The sequence below is a fragment of the Leptodactylus fuscus genome, chromosome 1 (assembly GCF_031893055.1).
Source record: "Leptodactylus fuscus isolate aLepFus1 chromosome 1, aLepFus1.hap2, whole genome shotgun sequence".
NCBI classification, from domain to species: Eukaryota; Metazoa; Chordata; class Amphibia; order Anura; family Leptodactylidae; genus Leptodactylus; species Leptodactylus fuscus.
This window is the reverse complement of record NC_134265.1, coordinates 174,100,709-174,128,418: the sequence shown is the minus strand read 5'-3', so window position 1 is coordinate 174,128,418 and position 27,710 is coordinate 174,100,709. Positions and strand designations below refer to the sequence as shown.

General features: G+C 40.8%; 1 protein-coding gene and 1 non-coding gene across 2 annotated transcripts; both read right to left on the bottom strand.

Annotated features, from left to right (window-relative positions):
- Positions 1-54: 54 nt before the first annotated feature.
- On the bottom strand, positions 55-27,122 carry HAUS6 (HAUS augmin like complex subunit 6). The gene is made up of 17 exons (XM_075263806.1): positions 26,976-27,122; positions 26,775-26,870; positions 23,876-23,954; positions 23,666-23,798; positions 23,371-23,518; positions 22,736-22,798; positions 21,022-21,076; positions 19,997-20,170; positions 16,788-16,981; positions 16,323-16,452; positions 16,090-16,192; positions 14,024-14,114; positions 11,731-11,794; positions 11,218-11,394; positions 8,659-8,794; positions 6,447-7,418; positions 55-235 (listed from the first exon to the last, which is right to left on the bottom strand). Exons 1-17 carry the CDS (start codon positions 27,110-27,112, stop codon positions 138-140), a joined length of 2,850 nt encoding a protein of 949 aa, XP_075119907.1. The 5' UTR covers positions 27,113-27,122; the 3' UTR covers positions 55-137.
- LOC142190950 (small Cajal body-specific RNA 8) lies at positions 16,525-16,655 on the bottom strand. The gene has a single exon (XR_012714588.1).
- Positions 27,123-27,710: the final 588 nt, after the last annotated feature.

The window sequence follows — 27,710 nt, the reverse complement described above, 5'->3', positions numbered from 1 at the left end:
TAAAATACAGCCACAAGTGTCACAATAAATGGGGAAAATAGCTCATTTGTTCATCTTTCTAAAAGGCATATCTATAGTAAGTTAGTTAAAAATGTGTTTACAGATAAAGTTCATTCTGCTTCGAGAAGGATCAGGATTCACAGCTTTATTAACTGCCCCACGCCTTCATCTGTGCATTTCTGAACATCTGATGCTGGCTGTATGAAATCAAAGGTCTCATTCAAAGCTCCAGTACCTAAAAAGGACAGAGAAAATAAAAAATTTACATTTCAAACCTGCTTCAAAAACAAAGCAAAGTATGATCACAGTATGGTTCAACCTACATTGCATCTGAGCCCTGCATTTACAATATTCACTAGAAACTTATTAACCCCTTGAAGGCAATGTCTAAAACACAGCCCTATTTCTCAAGTCTGACGTGTCACTTATTGTGGCAATAATTTGGGAAGGTTTTAACTTACACAAGTGATTTTGAGACTAGTTTTCATTTGTACATACTTAATGGTAAAACAAGTCAATATTTTTTTTTTTTTTTGCCACTTAGGAGGTTCGGTGAAAATTTTGAAATTTCAAATTCTGAATTGCTTTGCTGCTCAGACAGCTAAATTGATTATCTACCATGATGTTGGCATCTTTTAATCATCCTTCATTTTGGATGTTAGAAGGCTTGCATGTGCAACCATTCTCCAAATTTCCTAGAGAATTGTCTAAAATAATTTTCTATTCTATTAGTTAATAGAGTCCAGCTGTGTGTAATTTGGTCTCAGTATAAATACATCTGTTCTGTGAAGGCCTCAGTGGTTTGTTGGAGAACATTAGTGAACAAACAGCATCATGAAGACTAGAACTCCGGACAGAGATAAAAATGGGCAGAAGTTTAAAGCAGTTTTATATATATTGATGATAATAATAATGATAATAAATGTATCTCCCAAGCTTTTGAGCACTGTTCAATCCATTGTCCAAAAAAAAAAAAAAAAAAAAGGGAAAAAGTATTCAACTGCAAAACTAACAAGACATGGCCGTCCACCTAAACGGACAAACTGAGCGAGGAGAGCACTGGTCAGAGAAGCAGCCAAGTGGCCCATGGTCACACTGAAGAATCTGCAGAAAACCACAGCTCAGATGGGAGAACCTGTCCACAGGACAACTATAAACTGTGCACTCTACAAATCTGGCAGTGGCAAGAAGAAAACCATTGTTGAAAGAAAACAGTGCCACAGCAGCCGTTCAACGTTTTGGCCCAAATGCAAATCGCTGTGTGTGGAGGAAAAGTAACATTGCTCATCATCCTGAGCACACCATCCCACCACTGTGAAAGATGATGGTGGCAGCATCATGCTGTGTGGATGCTTTTCTTTAGCAGGGACAGGGAAGCTGGTCAGAGTTCATGGGTAAAAGAATGGAGCTAAATACAGGGCAAACCTGGAAGAAAACCTGTTAGAGGCTGCAAAAGACTTTAGACTGGGAAAGAGATTCACAAAAAATTAAAAAAATCATCCTATAAAATGTAGGGATTACACACCATGAAAAGAAAGAGAGAGAGAGAGAGAAAGAGAGAGAAAGAGAAAGAGAAGAGAGAAAGAGAGAAAGAGAGAAAGAGAGAAAGAGAGAAAGAGAGAAAGAGAGAGAAAGAGAGAGAAAGAGAAAGAGAAAGAGAAAGAGAGAAAGAGAGAGAAAGAGAGAGAAAGAGAGAGAAAAGAGAGAGAAAGAGAGAGAAAGAGAGAGAATAAGAGAGAGAAAGAGAGAGAAAGAGAGAGAAAGAGAGAGAAAGAGAGAGAAAGAGAGAGAAAGAGAGAGAAAGAGAGAGAAAGAGAGAGAGATATTACACACACTATATGTACCGCAAACATCAACTACAACAAGAGCTCGGACTCCAAAAACCCCAATACAGAAGAAAAGCAGAATTTAGCTGTTATTCACTAATATGTTAAAAATCTATACTGCACCTACCAAACTGTGACACCAAAATCTAACTTTTTTTTTTTTATATTACACAGCATACCGTATATAAAAACTATTTAATTTAATAATTCATATATACAACCACCTTCATACAACTTTGCAGCAAACAGATTACAAGCAAACAAATTGCACAAAAATTCAAATTTGCCACTAAAGTGCGACTCAAGCAATCCCTTTCTGCAAACAAAATGTACTTTCTAAAAAACTGCAATTTGTGTGGAGTTCATACATACAACACATGTATATCTTTACAGGGGTGGGTGTTAAAGAAACGCCATAATCGCAGAAATGCGCCATCCCATTTTGTACATGCAAATTAAATAGGACTTTGCTAAAATTTTTATAGGGGGATGGAAAATAATTTTATGTAATCTATACGTTCATCTCTAGTGATAATCGTTACTATTATTTTAGCGTGTAATGGACATCACTAGAGGTGTATTTTACTGTAGAAAGCTCAGGTGTGGACAGAACAGGGATTGGGTGAAATGTAAACTTTAGTCACAACTTTGTGTATATGTTGTCTAAGTGTTTAGTGTGACTTTTTTGGCGCTGCGACCTGGACAATAGTAAACGTCTGGGTCACAGCTCCAATAAACCTCCTGGTTATGTTTAGAGGGTATTACATAAGAACACCCCAGTAGTGAAGCTCAGGGGGGGGAATTACATTTTACCTGTATGTGACAATCAGAGAGCAAAAGTATAGTATGCTCTCTGATTGGCATGAGAGGGGTTAAAGGGGGCTCTATCACTGGGAAAAGTCATTTTTAACTAATCACATGCTTGCATAGACTTTAGAAATGCTATTTCACACTTACCTTTAGTATGTAGATTGCCTCAGTGGTTTCTGAATAAGTCCGTTTTTATTCATATGCTAATGAGCTTCCAGCCAGCTCAGGAAGTTCCCAGCAGCCTCCTCTCTCCTATTATCTTCTATGTGTGTGAGGCAAACAGGAAGCTGAGTCATCAGCAGCAGCAGTCTCCCACAGGAAACAACAGGAGAGGTGTGCACGATGTATCGTGCAACAGTCTAATTAGCATATGAATAAAAACAGACTTATTCAGAAACCACTGAGGCAATCTACATACTAAATGTAGGTGTGGAATAGACTTTCTAAAGGCTATGCAAAGATGTGATTAGTTAAAAATGACTTTTCCTAGTGACAGAGCCCCTTTAAGAAGGATGAAAGCCCCTGATAACCCCCCTTCTGGTGTCACATACAGGTTATGCACAGATAATGATGATCATTCATTATCACTGTGCACTCTGCAGGGCTCCTCCTCCCCTCTCCCCTTCTGCTACAATTTAACTAATGCTTCCGGAGGCAGGAGGGGGGGACAATTTAAAGGCCTATATCTCTGAACTGCATTAGGATATCTTGATGCTTTAAAAGTCATTTTAAAGAGGAGAATCTCATCTTTAAAATGATACCAAGCACTTGATTATAGAACATAAAGTTTTGGAGCGATTCACTGTTGAAATAGTCAGAAATTGAGATCTGCAGTTGGATCTCAATGCCAAATAGTGTTTTCAACAGCGAATTGCTCCACAACTATAAATTCTATCATGAAGTTCTTGCTAATCATTTTAAAGATAGGATTCTCATCTTTAAAATGAATTTTAAAGCATCAAGATATGTTCAGGCAGTCCAGAGATATCGGCATTAGTAGGGAGGACGTTTTAGCTACGTCCTCCGCTACTGAAGTGCCACTCTAGGAGGACGTAGAGCTGATGTCCTTGGCCAGAAAAGAGTTAAAAGGTCTTCATCTAGAGATATAGGCATCATTTTGACCCCACAGTAGTTTCCAAAAAGTCACGCACAGCAGTGCAGAGTGAGAATTGCATTTTGCTATACATACACAACCATTTCCGTGCTCAGTATGTTGTGTCCAGCATGTGCCACTGGAAAGACATGGCTACACCAACATGTGGCAGTTATCGGGCTACCTGTTCACATCGACACGGCACAGAAGTGAAAGAGGCAGCATGGGATAAGTTGTGTAAACTGCATCATGGTTAATTAAGGGACGCATGATATAGATCTTAAAACAACCTTGCATACAAAGCCCTGGTTTCAGGACACGTTACTGACATGTTGAGCCCTTCCTCTTGACAGTTTTGAGAACTTCTACAAAGTTTTATCCTGCAACTGTGTGTGGCCTTTCTTCTAGAAGTACTGGGCACCTTTACCGGTGTAGCCATGTATTGTTGTCAATACAAAGGCCTTGTCCTTGACAACAGGTTACTGATATATAAAAACATTTGTCAGGAGTATATACTAGGATAAACCGAGAACTGAAATGATCTATTAAGGGTTTTGATTTATAAATTTCAGGTCAAAAATGTGATCATCTTGTGGTAGGCACTTGCATAATGTAACTGTACGTCATGGGTCGCATGGGGATGTATAGAGCGAGCTCACACGCTGAGCTCGCTCCATACACGGCAGATGCCGGCTGTATAATACAGCCAGGACCTGCCAATAACAGCAGCGGTCGGTGCCCGAGCCGATCGCTGCTGTTAACCCTTTACACACTGCGGTCAAACGCGACCGCAGCGTGTAAACAGCGCAGGCGGCATGGGCGCCGCCATGTTTCCCCGATCGCCGCCCTCCTGAACGTCACAAGAGGGCGGTGATCGGTTGCTATGACAGCCGGAAGCCTATTGAAGGCTTCCAGGCTTGTCTCTGCCCGAGATCTATTAGACGATGCCAGAGGCATCGTCTAATAGAAGTGCTGGGATTCTGCTATTCACTGCAGTACTGTAGTATTGCAGTGAATAGTATGAGCGATCAGACCCCCTAGGTTTCAAGGTACCTAAGGGGTCTGATCATAAATGTAACAGAAGAAAAAAAAAAGTTTTTAAAAGTATTAAAAAAATAAAAAAAAATATAAAAGTTCAAATCACCCCCCTTTCCCTAGATTAGCTATAAAAGTAATTAAAGAACATTAAACATAAACATATTAGGTATCCCCGCGCTCCAAAATGCCCGAACTATTAGAATATTAAAACATTTATCCCGTACTGCGAACGGCAAAAAAAAAATAAAAATAGCGTTTTTCTCAACACTTTGCCTCCTATAAAAAATTGAATAAAAAGTGATCAAACCATCAGATCTTTCCCCAAATGGTATCAATAGAAACGTCATCTTGTCCCGCATAAAAAGACACCACAACCAGCTCCATACATGGAAATATGAAAAAGTTACAGGTGTTAGAACATGATGACAAATTTTTTTTTCTATTTTGCAAAGTTTATCATTTTTTTAAAAGTATCAAAACATTTCAAATACTATATAAATTTGGTATCACCGCGTTCGTACTGACACGTAGAACACAGGTAACATGTCATTTGTACCAAACAGTGAACGCTGTAAAAATTAAACCCATAAGAAAATGGCGCAAATGCATTTTTTCTCCAATTGCACCTCATTCTGAATTTTTTTCCAGCTTCCCAGTACATTGCACAGCATATTGAATGATGCCATTACAAAGTACAATTTGTCCCGCAAACAATAAGCCATCATGTGACTCTGAACTGAAAAATGAAAAAGTTATGGCTCTTGAAATGTGAGGAGGGAAAAACGAAAATGCGAAACCAAAAAATGGCCTGGTCCTTAAGGGGTTAAAATGCATACTGGACAATGTAGTACAGTACAACAGTGTGTAGTAGCATCCATTCTCCAGAAGCGTCTAATGGATGGCTTCTTAAGAAGCTCCATGTTCAGGGGAATCCCCAGAATGTGCACTACTTTAACAGGGCTCCACCTGTGGGATAGGGCAAGAAATTCTGTGAAATTATTAGCAATGTATTGTATTACTGTGCCCTACTATGACAAATTTGATCCCTGGAGCTGCCAGCAGTTTACGGAGTTTTAGGCAACAATCGTTTGTTAACATGGTCCAAATTCGGTCACTTCACTAAGGGGTTTCAGCTGTGACACGACCACTTCTCTCAAAGGTTTCTTCAGGATCAGTGTCAAAAGGAGTGGTTCATTCTTATGCAGTGAGGACAGGTAAAAGTTTTACCATTTGATGAAACAGTCAGAAGCCTAAACCTTTTTTTTTTAAGCAGTACGTTAGATAGATTTTTAGTGGAGGATTAAGGATATACATGCTTTGTGTATAGACTGTTTTCACTGTACAGACAATTGATAAACTAGTTACGTCAAATGTATACTCTAAGTTTATACTAGATACACACAAAACTAAAAATTGGATCAAGTGGCACAGTTGGTGAACAAAAGATAGAGCAAAGATTAGTTACTAGTTAGTGACCAATAATGACAATGTGGGAGAAACATTTTCTCACTGGCCAGTAAAGCGGCGAGGCTGTCCTAGACAGAAGCCATTAGGACACTGGTGGAGTTCTGAGCACAGAGAAGAGAGTGGCGTACTAAAACAGCAGAGATTGGGAAGTGGTCAATACAGGAAAATTCTTTAAACAAGTTACATAAATTCTAAGAGTAAAGTAAACTCACCCTGAGAATCAAACACATCTGTGAGTTCTTCTGAGCATCCTATATCAACATCTTCAGCGGGAGAAAAAGAGATTAGCTGCGGGAGAGAAAGCTTTCTACCTTTTGGTGATGGGGTTATTAAACACTCCAAGGATAAATCTTTGTCTAAAGGACTGAACACATTCCCAGAGTCTTTCGGCAAACTAGATTCTGATTTTTGTTTCCCAACCACCTTTAAAGGAGTCTGTTCTTGACCATTCTCACCGTCTGTTAAAGATGTATGAAAAGTCCTTTTAAGGGCTTCATATCGAGTGCGTATAGAGTCAATGTCCATTTTGCGCTCCATACCCTTCTTCGAGCTGTTGTCTCTAGTATGTAAATGTTGTTCTCCTTGTGAGACATTCTTGTTTGGAGTCTCTAGACTAGCTGTACTGTTAAGACTTATGTTACCAGCTCCTTCTGGTAGAGTTTCATGTAGTATACCAAATTGGATGACCTCTTGACTGTCTGAACTATCTACCAAGTTTGAAGAATTCCAGGACCGGGTTGTCTGAGCAGAGGCATTTTCCAGCTGAAGAGAAGACAGAAGCACTGTGTTGTCCATTATTTTACCAGATGACTGGCTTTCAAATATATAAGTTTGGTCCTTTACTACAAATGGAGAGAAAATCCTTGAATTCTCACACTCCTTTAAGAGGTTAACCTTTTCTTGTTGCATTGCATTTGTTGGTAAATACAATGTGCTGCTATTAGGAACTGCCTCCTCAAGTGAAGGCTTCAAAGTGCTTGTAGGAAGTTGTGTGCCTGGCGATTCATTCTGCTCAGACAAATGAGAGGTAGATAAGAAGCAAGCCATGCTCATGTCCATCTGACTGCAGTGTGCAGATTCTGGTTCAGCAGGGGTCTCCACACATGGATCTTCCAACGGACTAGACACGCCGGAAAATTCATCAGTCTGGATAGCTTTTCTCCAAGATGTCCGGATATCTGAAACTAAAAATAAGACATCAGATTAAAAAAAAAAATAATCTACCACCAAAAAATTTGAAACAAACATATAGCTGCATTTTCCACATGGGGTTTGACAGATTTTACTTGCTTCCACTGCGCATGGACCAGTGCCACTAGGTGACATGTGTAGTGCAAACAAGCTGCAACTTGCACACATTGTTTTGTTCAGAACAGGTTTTTTTTTTTTTTTTTTTTTTTTAATTAAAATAAAGGGGTTGTCCGACCCCCAAAAAGTATTTTTTCATATTAATGATCCATCCACAGCATAGGTCATCAGCATGTGATCTGTGGAATCAGACAACTGAACCCAGAATAAATTGGTCGTTCTGGAAGTTACAGCAGTGGACGTGAGTACATGTAACTGCAACTAGCTACAGGGCAGTTCACTGGAACCAACACACTGCAGAGGAGATGGCATCTGCGTGGCTCCTAGTACATGAATAGGAGCAGTTGCACACATTCCCTTGTCCACTACTGTAACTTCCAGAACAACTGAGCCTTTTGTGTCCTGAACATTCCTTTAAACTCAACAGCAGGGGTGCCATTTGAGGAGGAAGAGGGTATCCATTTAGGGAGAAATACTAGGGACCAAATTCTATTATGGGACGATTTCTGAGTTTGGCTGTGTATAACCCCATAACAAAACCAAATTGCAAAAACAAAAATGGACTTTTGTACTCCCAATAATAATAATCCTTTTCTCCTTGAATTTATTGGGGATACTACTCTACGGGTATACACCTGGCCAATAGGAGACTGACACTAGGAATAGCCAAAAATGTCAGCTCCACATCTGGGTATACCCTCTGTACACAATCAACCACATACATCTGTGTCTGGGTGAATAAAGTTTGATGCCAACATAAAGCAGAGATATGGTACATTAGTTATGTTATTATGATCTAATTTGGGTGGCATGACTATCTGTATGCAAAAGTACATCAAACTTTTTAAGATGCATATTTTTCAAAATCTCCAAATTTATTTATTTTTCATAATTAAAACATAACTATAATTTACCACTAAGATGAAGCATAATGTGTCACGAAAAACAATATCAAAATCAATTTGGCGAGTTAAAGTGCTACAAAGTTGTTACTGCATAAAGTGACATGTCAGATTTGAAAAATGGAGCCCTTGTCAGCAAGTCAAACTGGCTCAGTGGAAAGGGATTAAACGGCTTGTCACTAGGTTTAAACTGATGCAGAGGATTTGAACTTACTCAGGTTTTCAGGAGTCCTGGGGATCTCCTTTCGAGATAAGAAAGGATCTGAAGACAGCATGCCAATTAACTCATCAAGCTCCATTCCGCGATTAGAAACAGACTTTGGCGACTCGTTAACCATGAAATCTGCAACCTAGGCAAGACACAAAGAAGGTTAGGGTGGGGGAAACTCACCAAGGTAACATTCCTGTGTCTGAGACAGCTGAATTCAGTACTTTGCATTCCCATTAATGGAACCCACCCCCTTCTTTCCTTTGACCTAAGCCTCCACTGTTCATGCTACCGCATTATCCTGCAGGATATCAGACTATCTTTATATGTTCAGGCACCATATGCACATTAAAGGGGGCTCTATTAGCAAAATTTTGCTGTATGAGCCCCACATATGCGTGAATAGCCTCTAAAAAGGCTATTCAGGCACCGCTAATCTTATTTTTAAACCCTCGTCCCGTTTTAAAATAAAATCATAAAAACATATATAAATCATACCTGAACGTGCATGGTGGGCGGTTGTGTCATCTTCTGGCACGCCTACCTCTTTCTTCTTGCAGCAACACCCTCTGGTCCCGGCTCTTCCACACCTTCAGCGTCGTCTTCTTCCGGCGTGATGGCTTCAAATCCAACGCCTGCGTAGTGGTGCTTCCTTACGGAGCGCTACTGCGCAGGTTTCAGCGCCATTTTTAGCAATGGCAGTACGCTCGTGAAGTTGTAAGGAGAACTGAGCATCCTGAGCAGCTCATTTCCCCCCTCCCCGTACACCCGGAAGTATGTGCAGTACACTTGCGAACTGCCATTGCTAAAAATGGCGCCGAAGCCTGCGTAGTAGCATTTCGGAGGGAAGCACTACTACACAGGCGCAGGATTTGAAGCAATCACGCCAGAAAAAAAGGACGCTGCAGGCATGGAAGAGCCAGGACCAAAGGACGTCGCAAGAAGAAAGAGGTAGGCGTGCCAGAAGATGATGTCAGATCGTGTACGACCGCCCACATTCAGGTATGATTTACATATATGTTTTTATAGATTTATTTTAAAACGGGCGGGGGGTTTAAAATAAGATTAGCAGTGCCTGAATAGCCTTTTTAAAGGCTGTTCAAGCATATGTGGGGCTCAAACAGCAAAATTTTACTGATAGAGCCCCTTTAAAAGGACACTGACAACCTGGCAGAAAAACATAAATAAAGCATCCCAAATGGGTTTACAAGCACTTTTTTTTTACTGGAGAACTGCATGCTGTTTTTAATTGCTGTAATAAGTAGCACATGTTAAGGGGCTCCATCTCCAGATTTACGGGTTATGAGCTAAAGATATGCCTGAATAGCCTTTAAATAGCCGGAACGCTACTGCACATGCTCCAGCTCGCAATGTTCTCTATGGGAAAATGGCGTTTTATCCCAGTAAATGACATGGCTTCACGACTGTTATGAATTTATGTTCATATACTATATTACACTGCTCTTATCTCAGCTTCTGATAAAACCAGGGTTGTTATCTCTGTATGTAAACACACGCTAACCCTCAGTGGTTTGTGTACGCACATTTGCATATTATGATGACAAACCGACATGGGTAAACACCTTTAATACAAATTGGCAATTTGCCAATTTTCAACATGCCTGGAAAAGAAAATCTAATTTGTCGCAAACAACGAGAGCTATGAAGGAAGCCAAAAGTCAGAGTTCTCCTCAAGCGGAGCTCAGGGGGATCATTGACGCCAACAACACACATTATATGGTGCCCCAGCGAGCTGCTGAGATACCGGAACAAATACAGGTACGGTGTGAGGAATAAGGTCAGCAGCAGGACAGCTTGCGAGCTGCCAAAATGCCGGAGCAGGCAAACCATCAACGGCAGCAATTTGCTGAATATAAGCGGATCATCAACGCCAACAACCTGCAGACAAAGTCGCGGGCAGAAGCTAGTATACTATATATTGCACTCATACCTATAGCCATTAAATTGAAAACCTCTGGTTTACTGTTCTTCAGATGTTCATTTTCAAAATGCATGCAGTTAAAAAAATAAATATTCGTTTTGTATGTGCTTTTGGAGAAGAAAAGCATTGTGCAAACTGGCCAATTTCTGCACCACACCTGTACTTGATAAGCAGCAACCTCAGTAATTCAGGTATATACACACATAGTAGTAGCTGCACGTGGCTAAAATCCATCCACGTGTCGCCACTAGCTCTTAGTTTAATCATGGTCAATTGCAGCAGCAAGAGTGTGGGGAACCACTCAAAACCGCAGGAACTCCATGCAGAACCTGAGAAGACAAACCTGTTGAGACCCTTGCTGACCTGAGATGCAGCCAAGGAAGGCCACAGGGAGGAGCCAGCCGCTACGAAAGCCGCCTTGATGGGGACATCAGTGGTTACATGCGTCAGGGACATCCGCCAGAAGAAAAATGGCAGCAGTGGGACCTGACTGCACTGGGAGGCATCAAAGCACTGACGACAGCAGTATTTTTTTTTTTTGTTATTTTTATCACCTTCCCTGGCATAATTTAAAACAAATTTTATCCTAGACAAAAGCTTTAAGAAAACTAGTAGTTACAAACCTGTTGTGCAAGTTGCAGGCGTGCAGCACTCCTGGCATCCTGTTTACTTGGTGTTGGGGTATCATGCAGTGAGCTGCTTGCAGGTGCTTTCCAAGAGTCTGACCTTCTTTGCATTGCAGAGACTGGTGTTCTTTGCATAAAGCTCTCTTTTTCAAGAGGGGAAGGTGTGCGCAACTCCTGTCAGAGTGATTGGTAAATACTATTGTCACATTTAGATCATGATGTGGTATGGGAAGGAGGGGGGTGGAGGGAGTGGGCAACTTTGCACCATTGCAAGTGATACAATTCATATCACTTAGAACAAAGACATGTGGATGTAGATATAGGACTATCACCTGAACATAAAAGACCAAAAATGGGCTTTTCGGCTGGAAAATTTAAAACCTATAAAATACCCATTTGCCAAGAAAACTTCTTCAAACCCTTCCCACAATAAATTAGTGTATACAGTGTACAGAACATGTGAAATATAAAATTGTTCAAAAAAAATAAATAAAAAAAAAGGTCACTCACACTTTCATTTAGGGACAATCTACGCATACTGGCAGTCAGTTTGTTTTTAAATGGTAGAGATTTCCTTGAGGAAAAGAAGAAGAAAAAAAAAAAAAAAAAAGTTAGAGAAGTTTCGTAATGTGTTTTGACTAAGCAAAGTACGGACACAGAATCTTCCAAACTTTCCTGATAAGGCTGTTAAATACTTGCATTACAATTCTAGAGAAACTTTTATTAAGCTAAGATCACTTCTGCACCCAGCTGTCCTATATGATACTGGATACATAGAGCCTGATAGAACACCCCATTGACTGAACTGAAACAGGCAGGACCCCCCCAAAAGAAAGAAAAAAAAAAAAAAAAAAATGTGTTGCTTTTAGGCAAGTCGAGTCTCCAAAACATATGCGAACTTACCCTAACCCCCTCGTTCACATCTGCGTTGGTATTCCATCTGGGTGAGTCTCTCCCCCCCGAACAGAATACCAAACGCAACTGCAGGCGTTGTGCAGTAAAAGCACACGGACCCCATAGACTATAATGGGGTCCGTGTGCTTGCCGCCAGAACATGCGAACAGAAAAGTAGTTCAGTGTACTTTCCTGTCCACATAATTCGTGCGGGCAGCGCATGGACCCCATTATAGTCTATGGAGCCTGTGTGCTTTTACTGCACAGCGCTTGCAATTGCGTTTGGTGTTCCGTTCTGTATTCCGTTTGGGGGTCCCCATGCAGACTTCCCTAGAAGTTTGAAGCCTCCGCCGGAAGAAGACGCAAAGAAGGACCCGTTCCTGAAGATGGAGGCTGCGCTGGAGAGTACTCACGCAGCATTGGGGATACCCCCAGTGCTGCAAGAGAACTCATTTTCATACCGACAAAAAACAGATTATATAACGAACGGCACAGCGGAGAAGAGATCTAAAGGTAGAAGAATAGACTTTAAGGCTATTCCTACGTGTTAGGCAGAAGGAAAGAAAAAAAAAAAAAAAAAAAAAAAAAAGTTTTATGATAGAAACCCTTTAAAGTGATTCTATCAATAGAACCCTGTTTTAAGCTAAACCCACATAGCAATAGCCTTTAAAAAGGCTATTCTTCCCCTACCTTTAGATGTCTTCTCCACACAGCCGTTCCTTAGATATCCCGTTTTTTTCATCTATATGCTAATTAGCAGATGTCCAGTGCTGTTGCCTTCTTTCACCACCTCGGCCTCTTCTTCCTTGTCCCATCACGTCTTCTTCAAAAAGCGCTCACTGCGCATGTTTGTTGCTATTTTCCTGTGGCTGAATGGGAGAGGCCACAGGAAAGTGGCTGATGAACATGCGCAGTCAGCCATTTTCTTGTGGCCGAACAGGAAAAAAGAGGCAGAGGCGGTGAACAAGAAGGTGGCGGCGCTGGATAGTTTTCTCCCAGCACAGGGGACACCCCCTGTGCTGTTTGAGCGCTGGGGACCACCCTCATTGCTGTGAGAAAACCATTTAGCATATGGATGAAAACCAGGATATCTAAGGAACAGTGGCAAGGAGAAGACATCTGAAGGTAGGGGGAGAACAGCCTTTCTTAAAGGGGTTGTCCCATCACAAGGATCCTATCTATACTGCTGGTTAATGTGGATGTAAGACTTTTCCTAAATACATTGCTTCAGCAAAACTGCTTTGTTTGTCCACTATCTTACTTTATTCAATTCTTTGTGGCCACAGCCCTGACCTAGCTGCTCCTGAGTCAAATGATGTGTCTGCTGCTCTCAGGGGGGAGGGAGGAGGGGCTAAGTGCAGGGAGCCAGCCTGTGTATCTAGCTAATCCTGTGTCTACACCATGTGACCTAGCTCCCTGCTCTCAGATAGAGGAGAGGAGCTGCTTTCATTCATTTCTTCTGTTCTCCCAGTTATCAGGCTAGCTAATTCAGTTGTGTTCATTATGGCAGAGACAGGCAGTCTCTGTATGTAACACAGAATGGAGTTACTGCTGCCTGTATTTCATAGTCCAATGTGGGTGGGCGGAGCTACACGCTAATTTGGGGGCGGAGCTAAACGGCAGGTTGCCTGTGAAACCCCGCCCACCAAATGATGCAAGCAACCAGGAAGAAAGAAGATTTTACAAGAGTGAAGGCTGCTGAGTATGTGAGGTGGGAATACCCCTTTAAGGTTAATTTGACGTGGGTTTACCTCAAAAAGGGATTCTAATGATAAAACGCCCTTAAAAGGGATTGTTTTTTTAAAAAAAAAACAAAAAACAAAAAAAACAAAAAACAAAAAAACAAACCACACCTCTTTAAGCTACAATTATTATCCTAGGTATGGGCAATATATTTGGGAACTCTTACCTTCCCGTTGGTGTGAACCAGGAAGCATCCATGAAGTTCATGAAAGAATCACTAGGCTCCTTGTTCTTAACAGAATCATTGCTTGACAACTCTAATGAAGAGAAAGTTTAAAACATTTTTTTTTTTTTTTTAAATATAATACACACAGAAAAAGGTGCAAGTAAATTGACATTGTGGTCCTGTTCCTACAGTGAAAGGCCCTGTTCACACGGGGCAAGGGACCGCATATTTTGGTCCTGATTTTGATGCAGGTAGCCGCATCAGAATAGAACCAAAATGCACCTGCCGCGAATGTCATGGCTTCTGACAGTCATGGCTTCCCGCTCCAGAGTAGGACCAAATGAATGGGCCTCGTCTGGAGGGTGCTGCTGCGAGGCGGATTCTGCGGCTGAAACAGCCGCGGAATCCGCCTGAAAGAAGGGCAGCTCACTTTTTTCCGCTAGCGGGAACAAACGACTAGCAGAAAAAAGAACGATAGCTGTCTGCATAGACCTCTACTGTGAGGGGGCGAATTTTGCAGAGGATTAAGCGCCAAAATCCGCCCTCTCTTGCCCCGTGTGAAAGAGCCCTAAGGCCTCATTCTCATAGTTTGCATCAGTATTCTGAAAATAAATACCAACTCAGTGTTCAAGTCCAGCATCCTTTTTTGTCTTACAAATACTGATGCAAAATATTAACCAGAATAAGGCCTTATTAGCCAAGAGTCTCCATGCGGACTCTCCCTGGACAAAATACAAAAGCAGATGTGAACCAACCCTAAGCTTGCTAACTAGCATGGATTTCAGAATATGATGCAGACCTCCCAAAATGCTCCAAACAAGAGAAGTACACTCTTAATCTTGGCAGATTTTAGAATAAGATTAAGCTTTAATTTTACCATACCATGTAGATCCTTTGTTATTTTTACACACACAATGCCGCTGCATACGCTGTACTCAATCTCTGCCAGCTATTTCTGTTATCTAGTTTTGTTCATAGTGAAATATACGAGAGTCAATGCTTTTGTCAGGGATATTCTATAAGTAAGCAGTATAAGGTTAAAGGAGTTGTCCAGGCAAAAATACACAATCCTTTCAAAAATCAGCCGGGGATGTTTAAAATAAATGAAAAAGTTAAATTTTCATAATCACCTGTGTCTGATGCTCCGGTATGCTCCTGGTGAATTGCAGTCCTTCTGCTGAAGGAGTCTCTTCCGGAGTTCTGCTGGGGCCGCTGACTGACCTCAGCGGTCACGTGACTGGTGAGGCCAGCCAGCAAATGGCACGCAATTTCACTACCTGTGACATCACGGGTCCTCTTCCTGAGGACTGCTGAAACCACCGGAGCAGAAGAACCAGGACACGTCAGGAGGACACTGGAAACAGAAGTGTGCACCCCCCCCCCCTTCTCACGGCTGAGTTAAAAGTTAAAGGTGTGGTCAAATTTTGCCTTGACAATCCTTTTAATGTATGCATGCCCGATATTGTATCACAATTCTGAATAGATATGGTGTCACTTAGTTTGAACTATACAGTTTGATACTATAAATAAATGCATCATGTAGGGTTGTTCTGGAGAATTCACGCAAATGCCACACATCATGAATATCTGTCTTTCATGCCTACCCCAAGGGTAGATAAGAATTGAATACACATACAATGAGTTGGAATCAGCGTTTGTGATCGTAATGGAATTCTACCATAACATAATTTTCAGCACCGCTAGAGCGCGATGTGCTAAAAGTGAATCAGCCATATAATGTATTGTCTGCTAGTACTATATACTGATTTTTTTGTGCATTCATAATAGTAAGCATTCATTATTATGACAGATCATAGGTGTGCAACTGATATTCAATGGTTCACCAGTGCAACCTGAAATACCATTTGGGGTCTGTCTGCCTACAGCAATAAACTGGTGTTTAACAAAGTACTAGAAAACTACATACAGAGTGATTTATTACACTGTCCATAGATAGCAAACACTTGTATATAAATAACATGCACAGGAGATGCAAGTTCCAAAAGACAATACCATAAGCCTGTTAACCTACAAGCAATGGTCGGAAAGGAATTACATTCTCTCACCTGGGAGACATACAGGGTATTGACTAAAAACACTTGTTCTTAAAGCATCATCAGTTGCAGGATCAAATGAAAAGGGAGCCAGAGATGACTTAAGCTCAAAAACCTGGGAATGAGAAAACAAGGATGAATTTACTATGCTTCACCTGCCTCAAAATAATGCAAGGGGAACACACAAAACAATAACATACCACACAGTGGCATAAAAGTGCAAAAAACGTTTAAAACACACTTACTGGTTTCAACCCTTTAAAGAGGCTGAAGGGTGACTTGCCTAAAATCCTCCTCCATTTTTTCTCCCAGTCCTCCTCCTTTTCGGTAATAGATTGGTTTATGGATACAATATCCTCCCTTTTTATTTTATGCCTGTCATATTCAAAGGTCACCAACATTACTACATAATATCGCATTTAGAATTAACAGACTATTATAATCAAAAAATGTCTGCCCCGTATCTGTCCGTTATGATTTCTCTCATTTCACCCCGGTCATCAAAAGGCAGTTTCACTTTTGGGAGATTTTGTGACAAACAGAGCATGATTTAGCTTTGGTTGTGTATCAACCTCCCACTGCTCAGCTTCTCTTTATTTTAATAATGAAAATGACAAAGACAATATATCTTGGAATAGCGCTATGGAACATATTGGCGATATATAAGCAAAAAATAAATATCTTTTTTTTTTCTCAACAGAAAAACTCACCTCATGTGCTTTAGTCTTTGAAGAACTTCAGTTTCAATTTTCACTTTTGCAGAGATATACTGTAGATCTACTTGGAGTTCTTTGCTACTATTGTGAACATTTTCCCGTTTAACTATTTCTAAGGCTTCATTTAGTAGTTGAATAATTGTTATAAGATTCACTTTTCCAGCTTCATACACATTTTCCAACTGCAACTGCATTTAAGAGAATGGAATTTTACATGTAAAGTAGTGAAAAAGTAGTTTGATCTGCCCATTGCAAATAACATTGCTACTATTAACAAAAGTATCTGCTTTAATTCATTACGGAGAGCAGATGTGCCATAAAAATTGTCAGTTATGACCAAATTGTGTATACCAAAAAGAAATGTTAAACGGAGCCTTATTGGTGATGTTGATTTTTCACTATAAACACATAGGAGGCGCCTTTAGAAAGGTTATTTTAGTCCCCCCTCTGTTTTTGTCCTCCTTTCTGTTTTTGTTTTTTTTAATAAATCATTTTATATATGTTAATGAAGGTCACTTAGCAAAGGGGGTGTGTTCGTCATACAGCATAGTCATACCCCTAAATACCGCCTCCTGGGCCATTGCATTACGGCCCCTTCATGCAGATGAACTGTCCAGGTCACTATCTTCACTGTGCTGCTCGGCACAAACCAACAGCATATACTCCTCCAGCCTTCTTTAGTCTAAGGAGTACTGAACATGCTCAGTACTCCTTAGAACTAGACGAGCATACAGTGTCTGTGCAGTACGCTCGTGTAGGAATAGAATAAAGATGGCTGGCGGAGCATGCGCTGTAGGCTTTGTCCAAACCCGAAGTGGCCTAGCTGACAGCAAATGCGTGAGAATTGGATCCCACTTAAGAGGACCTTTCATCAGATTGGACACAGGCAGTTCTATATACTGCTGGAAAGCTGACAGTGCGCTGAATTCAGCGCGCTGTCGGCTTTCACGATCTGTGCCCAGGGTAAAGCGCTATCGGTCCGGTACCGTAGGGCTTTACAGTCAGAAGGGCGTTTCTGACACTTAGCCAGGAACGTCCTTCTGCCCAGCAGTGCCTATCGCACTGTACTGTGGAGCGGGGAGGAACGCCCCCTCCCTCTGCTCACACAGCTCGTCCATAGACGGGTATTAGCAGGAGGGGAGGGGGCGTTCCTCCCCGCTCCACAGCTCAGCGCGATAGGCACTGCTGGGCAGAAGGACGTTCCTGGCTAACAGTCAGAAACGCCCTTCTGACACTAAAGCGCTACGGCACCGGGACCGATAGCACTTTATACCGGGCACAGATCGGGAAAGCAGATAGTGCGCTGAATTTAGCGCACTGTCAACTTTCCAGCAGTATATAAAACTGCTGCACCCCAATCTGATGAATGGTCCTCTTTAAGACTGCGTCAGCTGCTTAAACAGCAAAGATAGCGACCTGGACAGTACATCTGCTTGAGGCAGGCACCATGCAATGGCCCAGGAGGTGGAATTCGGGGGTATGACTATGCTGTGCTTGGAAAAAAGGGGGAATTAACATATAACGGGAAAATAAGAAAAAAAACAAAAAACAGAACTCACTAATGATAGACTCCCTTTAAATAAAAATGATCAATGCGTTCAGAAGGAGAAATTCTTACAGAAACAAAGTGTGCGGGAAAAAGGAGAATTTGTGGAAGCAGAAGAGGGGGGGGGGGGAGACACTAGAAGCAGATTAGAAGCTGTAAATGAATTAAATATATAGCAACTTTTCATAAAATAAGTGAATATCTGAAACTGTGTAATAAATCTAATTTAAGGGAAGAGCTTTCTTCATTTATCATGCCAAGTTACTTTTTACATACTGTATTAGTCTATGGAAGAGGGAGGACGCTGCTGGAAAAGGAACATTTATAGCTGCAGCTGCTAAATTATAAATGGGGAAACCCTTCTGACCAGATCACACTACATTTTTTCCTGAGGAGTAAAGAGGTGTTATTTTTGAGGAGCATTTAAGCCACGTGTAAGCTATTTGCAGTAATAAAAATAAATATGCATATTAATAAAAAATTTATATGCATAATGCTGCAAAGAAGTCGCTACTTAAATCAAGGAAACCATCACTATTAATGGTCTCATGTATAAAATAGTGAATTTAAGGCTTTTGGGTTCACTGTGCAGTAAAATCGTTGCAAGTTTACAGGGTGTTTTTTAAAAAAATTTTAAAGATAAAAAAAAAAAAAAAAAAAAGCCAAAAAATTAAACTTGCCAAATTCTTACACCTGTTCCTTATGCTTTGTTTTTGCAGCACAAAACGTAGTTTTTATTTATATCATTTTGGGGAATGTAAGATTTTGATCACTTTTTTTTAGTAAGCCAAAATGGCAGCTATTTCAATCTATTTTACCACTATGACGGTCGAAAATCGACATCTCCCTCTCCCCCTCCTTACAGTACTTGCCCATAGACTAATACTGGGGGAGGTGCGTTCCTCACCACTCAGCATCATGGCTGGGCGGTAAGGAACGCACCCTCACAGCACAGAGCTACGGACAGTACTGTGAGGAGGGGTATTCCTGACAGACTGTCAGAAATGCCCTTCTGACACTGAAGAGCTACAGTACCGACACCAATAACTCTTCACTAGGGGCACATAACAGGAAAGCAGATATTGCGCTGAATTCACTGCACTGTTGGCTTTCTAGCAGTGTATTATACCGCATGTGCCCGAGGACATGGAAGATCCTCTTTAAATTAAAAGCTCCACTTATCTCCATAGAGTTCTGTGTGAGTGCTAGATGTCCATATGGATTATGTAAACACACCGCCTGAGCGAGCATAAAGAGAGCAGCCTAGTGTGAGGAGAAGGAAACAGATTTCCTCAATAAGATATATTTCAAAGTTTCATATTCATGCGCACCATTCACTGAAATGGAAAGTGGTTTTATAATGGGAGGTACGCTGTAATGGATAGAGATTACAAAGGTATCCACTAGCAAACGAAAATGTATTAACTGTAAAGTGTTCACAGCCATTAAAGTATAATCACGCAGGTCTAACTGTTCTAGTAAGACTGACGTGTGAATACTGCTTACATTCAAGGAGCATGGCCTTTAAGACGACATGGCAAATGCTATATATAAGGGTCCGATGAATTTGGAAATACCAGGTTAGGCAATAGTAGTCAAGTCAAAAGGATTGGGGGAGGAGGGACAAAACCAAAAAAAAACCAGAGCACATACATACCATGTACATTTCTCGCTCGATTCTTGATACCAGAATGCTAGGAATGTTTAAGGTAACATTAGATCCATCCAAAGAGAACTGATCTACATTTCCTCCAACAACAGAATCAACAACTTCCATCTCTTTATCCATAGCTTTCAGAGTGTGCATAATGGTACGCCACATAGACCGAACCTTAAAACAAAAAAAAAATAAAATAAAATAATAAGTTAAAAAAAAAAAACCCAGTCTTTAACACCTTTCTACTGCGCACCGTAATAGTACGTCGCAGCAAGTATATAGTTCATGCTCAGCTCAGTACTATAAAAGAAGTTGTACCTGCTGTATTACATCCTGCATTATATGGCGAAGTGCAAATTAATGTATTTCAACACATTTTCAAAATACAACATTTTATTGGTAAAAGCAGTACAACATAATTAAAAACATAACTATGGTATCGCTGTAATCATAATGACCGGCCGGACAAAGCTGCCATGTCGTTTTTAACGCAGCGTGAATGCCGTAAAAACACAATGCACAATATAAAATTGTTTGTTATTTCACATGGAACCCCAAAAAACAAGTTAATGAAAACATATGTACCCCAAAATGGTGGCAAATGAAAGTACAACTCCTAATGCAAAGAATAAGCCTTCACATAGATATGTGAACAGAAAAATAAAAAGAAAAAAAGTTATGAATTTTGGAAGACAGGGAGGGAAAATATGAAAAAAAAAGTCAGTGTCATTAAGTCACCTGTCATTAAGGGGTTAATTGGTTGTGTGTTGGCTTATCCTAAGGCTAAGCCATAAATATTAGATTGGTCGGGGACCAGCTGGTCTCTGCATGGATAAGTTGTTTAGAGGTCCATCCTGAGTGTACTATATATTGTGCATGGAGTCAGGACCAAAGAGCTCCACGCCCTGTATAGTGGAGTTACTGCAGCTCTGCCTCCATCCCAAAGCTGCAATACTGGGAATCCCTTTTATCTCTACTGAAATTTAGGATAATACTACTAATAATAATAATTTTCAAAGACTTACATTTTCCATCTTGGCATCTCTATTGGTGTTATCAGACTGAGTACTTTCCATTGCTCTGAAACAGTTAAAACACTTTCTACTTCAGAAAATAGCATTGCTCAATTTAGTTTCAACTACAAGTTGTGGTTGCAGCATCCACAGGGTTACTTACTCATTTATTAAAGAGATTCTATCACTGAGAAAACTCATTTTTAACTAAGCATATATTTGAATAGCCATTAGAAAGGCTATTCCACACATACCTTTAGTTTGTTAATCCTCTCATCAGTTTTTGAATTAGCCTGCTTTTATTTATATGCTAATTATTCAGCACACCGCACACAGAGGTCTCCGTTATGTTCCCTGAGCGATGTGTACACACAGGGGGAGGTGAGAGCAGGGAGGTTGATGAGTCAACATAATCCTCTTCCCTGCTCTCACCTCCCCTGAATAATTAGCATATCAATAAAAGCAGGCTAATTCAAAAACCTATGGGAGGATTAACAAATTAAAAGGTATGCCTGGAATAGCCTTTCTAAAGGATATGCAAATATATGCTTAATTAAAAATGAGTATTCCCAATGATAGAATCCCTTTTTTCGTTTGACTTGCTTTCATTTTAAACAATATTTATTAAACACATTTTAATCATCACTTAACATTAAATTTTTGTACCTCAATTATGGGGCTGCCATCTTTACTAGCATCTGTGTGTCTCTGCACAACACAATACTATATGCAGCCATAGGACGGACATCTAACCCATCTCCTAGTGCCAATACAGCTTTGAACAGTGCATGCTCTGTGGCAGTTCAAAGCGACCTGCTGCATTGCTTATGCCTAGAGAGCACACCAGTGCCATTTTGTTGAAGAATGCACACTTAGGTAAGGGTCTTGGTGGGGATTAGGTGTGGTTACTGGTTGCTTAAAAATCAGGAGAAGTGCTAGTAAAGTGTTTTTCCCAGATAAGAGCACTGTGCACATGTATGCACAGCCGTCTCCCTCCCTGCCCCAGATCGATCTGTCATAGAAGGCCAGAGCATAGGTCAGCTGGTGCACCGCAGTCCAAACAGCTGTCCGGAACCCTGCCTTCCTTGAGCATGAATACATTACTATCAAGAGATTGGCAACGTTATACGTAAGAAGCAGGGATAATCAAATTAGAAATCAATGAAGATTTAATCACTTGTACACCACATTTCCTTTTACGCTCAGCCACATAGCACCATTGTGCAGTCCAAAGAAATCTCAGACTGCACATTGAATAGCTTTTACTGATAAAAAAAAAAAAAATTAAATTCATGATTAATTCTGTGAGGTGGCACAGTCATCTATTTGATGAAGAGAAATAACTATACTATAGTGAAGAAGCGGTTGTGTCTCAGCTTGTAGCATAAGGAGAAAGCCTGCATGCAATATATCAGACTCAGTAGCTGAGCAAACATACATTTCACAATCCTGATACATGAGTAATTCAACTAAATGCCCAGCCCTGTTTGAATAATTTACTTGAAGTAAATTTGTCAATTTTGCCTCACCATCACTATCCATTATGCTATTTAGGTGGTTAGCACCAAAAGAGCAGTCCCATACTTCACAAGTTTTCAGTCCTGACTTTATATTTCTGCCAAATATCTCCCTATTGCCCCAAGAGTTAATTTTACTAGCTAGTACAACCTATTTTCCCTGTGATCATTTTTACAAGACATATGCACTTCAATACTCCTTTACATACCTGAACTGGGACTGCAGTGATGCAAATTCAGAACGTAAGTCCCGTATCTGTTTTACAAGCAACCTTGAGAAGTGGAGAAGAAAAAAAAAAAAAAAAAAAAAAAGTACCTATATGAATATTTTCAACTATATGCTTTTACATACACAATGTACTCACAAAAAATATTTTCCCTATATTCTTACTATTTATTACAACTTAGCTTGAATGGTTTTAGATATAAGAGTGCATGATCTCGCTAATATTTAGGTGGTTTTCTCATAGTTGAATAATAACGATTGATCTTTAGCACAGCACCGTACATTACATAATGACTGTGCTGCTTTACCCCAGTCCCCTGAATCAAACAGAGCTACAAACACACCATGTTACGGGATTGTAAAGCTGAGCACGCCTTAGTAACTGATCTGTGGGGGTCTCAGACTGCCCTGCCACTGATGAGATAGCGATGACCTGAGGGTATCTACAGCCCAGTACCAGGTGATCCCTGCCTGGTACTGGGCTATGGCCCTGTGTTTGGGGATCTCTGGACAAAATGCCAATACTGAACTCATCTGAAACCACCCATAACAAAGAAAACCTTGAGCATGGCAAAATAGGTACGCATTGTCTCCTTGAAAAAAAATTTAAATACTAACTGCGCTTTCTTCTGATATTCTTTGACAACAAAGTTCTCCCTTTGCAATGTCTGTAAATATCTACCACGAGCCACTTTATTCCGAGCCAGAGACTTAAGGGGATCCTGAACTCTACACTGCAGAGAATCTGGAATATAAGAGTATTCATCTGTAGAGGGGGAAAAAAAAAAAGTTACCGGTAATTGAAAGACCATATATATATATATATATATATATATATATATATATATATATATATATAATAAAAAATAAAAAAAAATAAAAAATGAAAGCCATTTGCAGATAATTAACTCACAGTCAACATCTCTTTTGATATGTTGTGCCATAACATATTTTACAAAATGATACAGGAGTTGGACAAACTTGGGACCACCAGGGGACAGAAATATTGATGCCACAACTTGAGGAAAACCATTACCAACTTCTTCCTATGGAAAATAAGCAGATAAGTTAAGAATAAGAGGGTGAAATAAGCAGAGGAACGAAGAGTGTAGAAGATACTTACTGAAATCGTCTTCAGCCATTCACATGAGGCTTTCCTAAACTCTGCATCTTTCTTCTTGTCTAATGGAGGCCAGCAATACCTATAATGATAAGCTACTTTTAAAACACACTGGTGGTGACTACTTTGCTAGATATAACAGCAAAATATTTTTTACCAGTTTAGCTACGATTAGGACAGACCCTTAGCTTTAAATCTGCTGCAGAATATTAAACTGACTAGTCTGCTTTTGAAAAGATGTAGATTCTTGAAAAATATCCTATTACTCTTTATACAACTCTTATCCTGACCTATAGGTCTCCATGGTTGGAGACTAAACACTGTCTAGCCTAATATGATAGTCATGTTCTATTCCCTTCTTTCTTCCTGCAAGCCTATTAAAGGGGTTGCCCGGGATAAACCTGAATCCCTACACTAATCTCAACTTCCTCCCCACCCCCCTACATTCTAAATTACATATATATATATATATATATATATATATATATATATATATATATATATATATATATCACAGGGACATTTTCTGATCATCTGGTGACAATCAGTTTCCGGAAACTTAACATCACCACTACAACTACCCCACCACCATACTTACCCTTCTTCCTGCAGGGAATGGCTCCTCCTTCTGTGACATCTGCCCGTTCGTGCATCCCGGTTTTGTGCTAAAGCCAACATGCCATCTCTGTTGCGCAAGAAATGGGAGCCTGAAGTAGCCACCCACGTCTGCGTAGCAGTGTCACAAGAGAGGAGGAGCCATTCTCTGCAGAAGGAGGTCTGGACAGGAAGAAGATAGGCAAGTATAATGGGGTAGTCAGGATAATTAGGGTGACAGTAAGGGGACGCTAGAAAGGGAGGAGGGAGATTGTGTTAGAGCCAACAAACTACCAGAGTGCATTGCATCAGCTAAGGCAGCAGGAAGCTACAGCTTATGAACAAATGATGCTCGGCACTCCCAGAGAAAGTCAGAAGTCACTCAAAACACTGCTAAAGGATATTTGTGTGCACTTATTAACCCAATAATAGAACTAAGACTTTTTTTTTTTTTAAAGATTTTTTGCGCAGAAATCACCTTTAAATGCAAGATACTAAGATGTAGGAGATCGAATGTTGTGGCAAAAAGGATTCTCCAACCCATGTTGTATGCTGGCTTCACCCCAACGCTTGTATTACGTTTGGGGGATTCTGTTCCCCTCTCTGCATTTTTCACCTTTTTCAGGCAGAAACCATACTGACCCCATTATAGTCTTTAGGAAACCCGCAGACCCCAAGGTAACTACTTTTTTATGTGGATTAGGTTTCCGAATGCAATGTGAACCTAGCCTTAGAGTATAAATATTGCTGCGCACACACACGGTTTCTTGTGAAAAGATATAAGACCAACGCCTCTGTACCCTTACATCAAGCGGATAGATCTAGCCAGGTGAAAATCATTCGACCAAAACGTTACAAAATTTTGATCTACAGTGCCACTCTACCTTATACTACCTAGCATGGCGTAGTTTTCATATGTATTTGGAAATTATATTTTTCCTATCACCAATTTTTTTATAAACTTTTTCATCACAAGAAACCTCGTGTGTGCAGTAATATTTATTCTCTAGGGCACAGAGTTAAGACTGACAAATTTTGGTTTTATATGGCATAGTGAAGTATAATTACACGCATCTCATGTTTAGACGGTCAATATTTACTCTGCGGATCCATGGTTTTCAATTTGTTCTATCATGATGAATATTGGTTTACAGGCTAAATCCTGCCTTATTAGTGGTCAGAATTTAACAATTTGCGTTTATTTTTTCACTCACTTTTTGAGGACTGACCACAGGTTCTCAATAGGATTGAAATCTGGGGTAGTGCATACCTTTTATTATCCCAGGACCTCACTGAAATGAAAGAAGACCTTTCATGACTTTGGGCACAGGCAGTTCTATACACTGCGGGAAAGCCGACAGTGCGCTGAATTCAGCGCATTGTTGGCTTTCCCGATTGGTGCCGGTATCGTTGCTCTTTACAGTCAGAAGGGCGTTCCTGACAGTTTGTCAGGAACGTCCTTCTCCACAGCAGCGCCTATCGCGCTATACAGTGTGAGCGGGGAGGAACGCCCCCTCCTCTCCTGATAATACTCGTCTATGGACGAGCACTCTGAGCAGAGGGAGGGGGCGTTCCTCCCCGCTCACATTGTACAGCTCAATAGGTGCTGTTATGGAGAAGGATGTTCCTGACAGACTGTCAGGAACGCCCTTCTGACTGTAAAGAGCTACGGTACCAGCACCGCTAGCTCTTCACCAGGGGCACAGATCGGGAAAGCCGACAGTGCGCTGAATTCAGCGCACTGTCGGCTTTCCAGCAGTATATAGAACTGCCTGTGTCCAAAGTCATGAAAGGTCCTCTTTAATGGAACAGTGTAGAGACTGCCTGACCATCGCTCCATTGAGAATTGTGTAGATTTAGTTGTCAATAAAACAAAATTTATGAAATGCTTAGAACTGTACTTCACTACACCATAAAAACATCTGAGTAAAGGATCTAAAAACACTGAAGCATCAAGCTTTGTGTCAGTGTTATCTACCCAATAAAAAAGATGCCATATTTATTTCTGTTACCAGAACCCAGACCTGAAGATACATTAGAGTCACCTAAATCGATCTGCATGGCTGGATTGATATGCTGGTTCTAGAGACAGACTTTAATAGGTGTCACATATTATTGAAGCAGCTTCTCCCCAATAGCACTGCTTCACCTTTGTAGTACACAAATGCAATACCAACCCTTAGGGACTCATGACACTAAATAGTATGAGCATTACAGAGAAAATACTCAGCATATGTATCACCATGTGACTGAAACCCCTGTCTTGTCAGAAAGCACGGCCATCACTTCTTACTATAGTTGAAATTACCTGAATACTTCCTTGCTGCGGACATTATCCAGCTTAGCAAACAAGAAGTGGAAGACAACATAGAAGGCATCTTTATTGGGCTTGTCAAACATGTTCCTAATAAGCAAAATAAAAAATGGAAGAATTAAGCAAAAGCCAGACACTAACCAAAACTTATACGTGATTTCCTCACATAGGACCATTTAGAACAAGTATACTCACACTCCGAATGTAACATGGGCCAAGGTTTTGCCAGTAGTGGCTGCCTCTACCCCAGCCTCAAAGCCCAGGGCCTGCAGGCTCATCCATAAGTGCTCCTTCTGCCAGGGTGGCTGGGAGCGAGGGGGCCCCTGCATCATGTAGAATGCGGGCACAAGCGGGCCACAGAACGCTAGTGCCTAATCTCCTGCGAAAAGGATGGAGTGTGAAGAGAGAGAGAAAATGAACCAGAGCACCCAATGAAATAATTCCCGGATGCTATTGGAGCCTCGTGCACTCGTCTCCGGGATTTCACCGCAATATCCAGTCAGGTCTATTCCCCAGCCTCACGTTTACAAGCGGAGCTCTCTTTCACCTCCATTCCGTAAACACTAAAAAGTTTCTCAGCGGGAGGAAAGGGAGCCGCCATGTTCCTCCTAAACCGCCAAAACAGCCTTTTCACTTGGACCAATCAGCAAGCTGTACAGCGCCGGCGATGATTAGGCGAAGCCGGGCATGGTTTTCAGATAAAGCCAATGAGAAGACAGGAAAGGACTTGTAGGCGGGGCCTGAGACAACTATGCCATTGGCAATGTAGAGCAGGGTAGACTCTAGAGGCAAAGCGGATGTATGCTGCCATATTTCCGACGTCCACGTAGGGGAAAAGTAGATTTCATATTGCGCAGTCCCGTTTATCGTAATTGCCAGGGTCTAAGGGTATTGTACAGGGCACGAGATTGGATCCAAAAGATACAATAA

Excerpts from the sequence above, each read along its gene's own strand:
- HAUS6 (XM_075263806.1), bottom strand. The coding sequence starts at position 27,112 with ATGATGCAGGGGCCCCCTCGCTCCCAGCCACCCTGGCAGAAGGAGCAC. Across the intron at positions 11,795-14,023 it reads TGGTTCACACCAACGGGAAG|GAAATCTCTACCATTTAAAA; the intron begins GTAAGAGTTCCC and ends CTTTTCCTCAAG. Across the intron at positions 8,795-11,217 it reads GCCTGCAACTTGCACAACAG|GTTGCAGATTTCATGGTTAA; the intron begins GTTTGTAACTAC and ends TGTCTTGCCTAG.